The 5,575-nt window shown below is 42.7% G+C and overlaps 1 protein-coding gene across 1 annotated transcript in view; it reads left to right on the top strand.

Moving 5' to 3' along the window:
• The window catches only part of prdm16 (PR domain containing 16), a 167,929-nt gene that overhangs the window by 82,895 nt on the left and 79,459 nt on the right, over positions 1-5,575 (top strand). The window contains exon 3 of the mRNA XM_017035832.2: positions 173-223. Coding sequence (XP_016891321.1) covers positions 173-223 — 51 coding nt within the window. The remainder of the gene's footprint in view (positions 1-172; positions 224-5,575) is intronic.

Below are 5,575 nucleotides of genomic sequence, written 5' to 3' on the forward strand. Positions count from 1 at the left end.
GAAAGACCATGGCAGGTGCCCAGCAGTGGCCGCAGTGGGTACAAATAATACAAGACTAAAAAAAAAAAAAAAAAACCTTTTTATTTTCACATTGATCTTATACCTAGTTTATTTCATCATACATTTCTAAACATTAGGGACAGCTGTTAAATAATGTCTTTGTTTTTGTCAGCAGATCATGAACGACCATGAAGACGCCTCCCCTGAGAGCTGCATCAAAAAGGTAGGACAGTTATACACCAGTCAGAGTTTCCTTCTTGTTTACATCTCAGCATGAACAGCTTTTAAAAGGCGGATTCCAGTCAAGGTCTTTTGAGGTGTAATGGACAGTTATGACCAATTTAGCTCTTAGAAAAACAAGATCACTTAAAATTCCTCATTTGCATTTCGAGGGTCCTGTTGCTGTAGAACCTCTATAAACAGGCAGGCATGCAGATCAGCCACTGCTCCACTGATTTGAAATGCTACATTAGTCAATGAGGTAATTTTAAGAGTCGACCGCAGGATCGTGGCCGTTCCCCGGCCCCCGAATGTTCATGCAGTGTGGAAAAACCCAAAAAGGTTCTTGGACTACCTGACCGCCTTACACATGAGAGTGACCTTTGCACTGAGTCACATACAGTGTGGCTGCACGGGCACAGATATCGAACACACAGTCAGGTTTACAAAAATGAGAGAACACAGACATCAGACACCCTTACCTACAGTACACACACACACACACACACACACACACACACGCCTGGCCACAGCTCATTATGCAGTGTGTGAGTTGCGGTGGGCCTGCAGACCACATGCCTGTTATGAATATGAATGAAATTATGCATGAGCCATTCCTTATGACATGACTCATTCATCCACATTGTGCAGTCACACATACACACACACACAAACTAGGGCCCCACGTACACACATACACACGCAAACACACATGCACATAAACACTGCCACCACCCTGTCATTCTGGGCGATACGCTTGATAAAAGTAGAATGTTAATTGAGTTGTAGCTCATGAATAAAGTAGTTAACTACTAGAAGTGTGTGTGTGTGTGTGTGTGTGTGTGTCTGTGTGTAGGTGCATATGTGGTTCTCATACAGTACGGTGCCGTGCTTTCCAGAAAATGATTCATTGCGTTTTTTTCCTAATGTTCATTAATGATATTGTTCAAATAAGCTCATTATAATTATAGTAGAGGGTTTTTATGAAGTTTGAGATAAAAAGATGAAGAAAGTCTGTAGTTTATAGTTGATTATTTTGTATTGTTTAAAGCTGAGACCAGATGAAAAACTCCTCACTTTTGTACTTCCTGCTTTCCAGGCTAGCTGTGGATTAATCATGATTAATCCACATGTGACTGATCCAAATTATGGAATTATTAATATTGAAAAAAATCAAGGAACTTTTATAAATTAGTAAATTCATAATTTTGCATCATTGAGTTGATGGTTTTTTTTCATCATTACTCTACATCATCAGTTTGTAGAACTGTGAGTCGTTGCTTTTAAAACTTTGGTGAAGCCATTGTCCTCAACAGTATCTGACCTGAAGTTGACGCCTCTTTAAGGTGCTGTTCTTACAGCTTCAGCCACTGGCAGAAAATAAAAGAATGTATTATCTGAATCCCCTCCCTGCTTGCCTCCATCCTCCTCCTCCCACTTTATTTCTTTTTCACTTCTTCTCCCAGCAGACAGGACGGTGTTGTTGCAGCTCTAGATTTCTATCACAGCCTATTGGTGATAGGATCAGGGATTGCTTGGTTTGCTCTGGTACAAGACTGCCTGTCTGTTTGGCTGTCTAGGCCCTGCTTATGAACGTTCCCATTCACACACATATAAAGAGACGTGTGGGGTGTGTGCGTGTTTTATTGGGATATGGGAGGACCTGTGTTTCTTTTAGGATTTAAGAGTGATAGTGTGATAGGGAGCCGGGCAAAGAAGACAGCTTACGCTCTGTCTATATATATTTATTTATTGATATATAGTGTATGTGTATGTGGCTCCAGGAGTGTTTGTGTTTGTGTGTTAATCCTCATCTTCAGGAGAGGGCTGCTGTCCATCCCAACGTGTGTAAACACTGGAGCAGATCAGATGGCAGATAATGACTTCCAGATAGACACCCTCCATTCACCCAGCAGAGAAAATCAATGAGCACTGATTGCTTTTTTCCCAAGACGATCATCTTCCCCTGAAGGCTACTATCTATCTCTCCCTGTTTTCTGTCTCCTTTTCTCCAATCCCCATTCACGGCACCACTCCGTATCACTGAGATTGAATCAGTTCATGTTGCTTTTCATGGAGGATTTACGGAGAAAAGATGGAGCGGGATATCTCTTTATCGAGTCAATCGCTTCTGTTTCTCCGTCCGTGTCTTTCTTCCTCTGTTTATCAAGCCTTTCTAACACTTTTCTCCTCAGGACCAAAGCCTCAGTGATAGCGATACATCTTTTCTTTTCTCTTTTTTTTAATTAAACTCTACTTGCTATTGTTCTGTCTCCACCTCAGCTCAAAGCATACATCTGCGAACTCTGACCTATAAGTAGCTTTTTCCCACTCGGTGATGAAAGACTAAGGAGCCAAATGGGGGTCAGCTGCGATTGAGATTCTGTGGGTGGGTTTGTGCGTGCACATGTGTGTGAATATGTTCCTTTCTGGTATCAAGCTGGGGGGATTGAGTCTTTAAATACGCCAGCTAAATGACCCTAAATGTATGAGGGGGCTATTATGTGGACAGAAGGAGGCTCACGGGTCGCAGAAGTGATCCAATGCTTCAGGCCATAGTTTACCCCCCGCTAACAGCACCACACTCCCTCGTCCCTCCCCCTGCTTAAATAGGCTCATGATTGATTGATAATTATGATAATTTGTTTGGAATGATTATCTGGATATTATAATCATTTGCCACCCCAGTATGCTACGGGGGCAAGTCATTTTTCATAATGTTGAACGTCACAAATACCCCCTGGTCATAAGGGTGCCTCTGTGCGTGGGTGCGTGTTTATCTACTGTGTGTGTGTGTGTGTGTGTTGGGGCGTGTGAGGTGGTGGATGCCCAGAGCCTGGTGATGGCTTCCCCAGGGCCGCGACTTGACTGTTCAGCGATGATCAGCTCAAAGAGCAGGAAGTTACATGAAAACACATACAGTTTACACACTCACTCACAAACAGAGTGTATTCAGAGGAGCTCAGAGGAGCCAGGGATTTCTGGGCCTAGGTTTGAAAAAAAAGTGAATATAAATCTGCGATACAACAACACCACTAAAGGCAAGGTTTTATTCAAATGTCATGCCAACATACCACGTGCTTGGTCAGCTAAATTGAAATGAACCTGACTACATGTCAGCTAATAGGAACACACTTCTAACATAATGATTTACCTCTTCAATTGTTGTTAGGTTTACAGCACTGAAAAACAATTTAAAAAAATATTTTAACTGTGAGCCTGTAGCTTTAACCCATCACTAAAATGTTTAAATATACCAATAAATAATAAAGAAGGCAAAAGAAATACATTTCTTTCCACTCGTCCCTTCGTGACGGGTCACCACAGTTTCAGTCATCATCGTGATTTTATTTTATGAGTGTTTATACCAGGTGCCCTTTCTATCACAACATAATCTGGAATTCAGGGACTAGGTGGTATCTACTGGAGCTACCATTTCACCACCAGGACCCGAAACATAGAATCCACATCAAAAACTAGATAAGATTTGTCCAAAAAATAAAAGAGCATGAAGAGCCTACAGATTGACCAAAACACACCTATAGATAGACATTTAAGATGAACATGATGTTAGTTTAGAAAACATGAGGATGAAGTGATGACCACAGTGTGAGTGTATACAGGGTCCACAGCTACACTCAAATAAAACATGACTGACATGTTTTCAATCGAGCCTTCACACCCTCCACAGTCTCCACCATCACCCCTCCACCCCCCTTCAAAAAACACACCAGCAGGTCCTGCACTGTCAGTCTGATGGAGGGAAAAAGTGATGACCAAAGTGGTGTTAAAAAAAAGGGAAGCAGTCAGCAGAGATCATCTATGAAGTGTTTGTCTGGTAGGATATGGAGACGTGGGGAGTGGTCACTCACAGACAGACAAATATGCAGAGATTGAGCTCACATGGTCAAAATCATGGATGTGGGGAATGTTTGGATTCCGAGGCGGGATAATCTCCTCTAGCATACCTTCTGCCTCCAGACAGCATCCTGTGCTTAACAATAGAGCTGAGGGGAGTAGTCTCACCAAGAGTTTAGGATTTATTTTCTTAAAGGTGTGTAGATGGATCTCAGTCCAACCATCTTTTAACACAGACCATTGAAAACGTGAAAAGCCAAGCATTAAATTTACCTACTTGGACTACACTGTGTCACGTAAAAGGCTAAGTTTAAAATCTTCCATTACACAAATATTGATTCATCTAATTTTCCCTGCCCGTTGCAGGATTGTGGGAGGAGTTAATCTCAGTATAGTCATGGTGGGCTGCAACTTGTACAGCTGTCCAGTCCGTCACAGTGCCGCATATAAAGACAAACAACCATTCACACTCACATTCACAGCTATGGTCAATCTGACCCTGTGGAAAGTCCAAGCTAATGTTAAATGCATGTAAAAGACAAGGCACTGAACCAGCCAATCAGTGAGCTCTGTTCTCAACAACATGTAACTCATTCTCGTAATATTTATTTGCAAGGGTTTTTAACAATAGTTTGTTTACTTCAAACTTTTGACACCAAATTAAGACGAAACATATTATTGATAAAAAGGAGGCAATTTTTTTTTTCAATAAATCCAATGAGAATAGAATCTGATACAACCACACAAGCAGTTGTTCATTTATCAGGCAAATTCTATCTGCTTAACATAAACTGATTTAGCCATGTACACCTGCAGCTGGTTTGCGACAGTTACGCCCTGTGACTCTCCGACTGGTAATAAACCGCCACATGTCCATGTCAAATGTGCACCACAGCAAATGATTCCATTTAGTTTGGCATCACAAACTGTGGATTCATCAGTCCAAATTTTGGTCAACGTAGTAACCAATAGGGCTGACCCACGGCTGGTCACATGCTTCAGACAAAGTCCTGGTTGTTGGAGAGGAGGAGGGAGTAGGAGGAGAGGTGAACACAGGAAGAGAACTGCTCTTTTTCTCTGTGCTTCTGTCTTGTCTGTGGGAACTGTCCTCAGCAGGGTTCCTGCAGAATGCTGTCATTCACAGCACTGGCTCAAAGGCCACTGCTGTGTGGCACCACACTCATGTATGTGTGTGCACATGTCCCTGCAGAATGTCCCGGCGGCTCTCCTCAACTCGTCCACTGTATGTGAGTCCAGTGTTTGCGTGGGCCCTGACTGACGCATCACTGTTGTTATCGCAGATCAGAACCCCGACGTCACATTGGAGTGAAGCGCTGGGAGAGGAATTCAAGTGGGATTGAAAGGAAGACAGAGTAGAGAGGGACAGAGAGAGTGAGGGGGTGGAGGAGAAGCACGAGGTGATCGCAGGCATTTTCACATCAGCTGGCTCTCTGACCTCCGTCTCTGTCTCTCAGCCTCTCTCTTTTCTCTTGACTTT

This window comes from Cynoglossus semilaevis, chromosome 10 (assembly GCF_000523025.1).
Source record: "Cynoglossus semilaevis isolate Cse_v1.0 chromosome 10, Cse_v1.0, whole genome shotgun sequence".
Classification (NCBI taxonomy): domain Eukaryota; kingdom Metazoa; phylum Chordata; class Actinopteri; order Pleuronectiformes; family Cynoglossidae; genus Cynoglossus; species Cynoglossus semilaevis.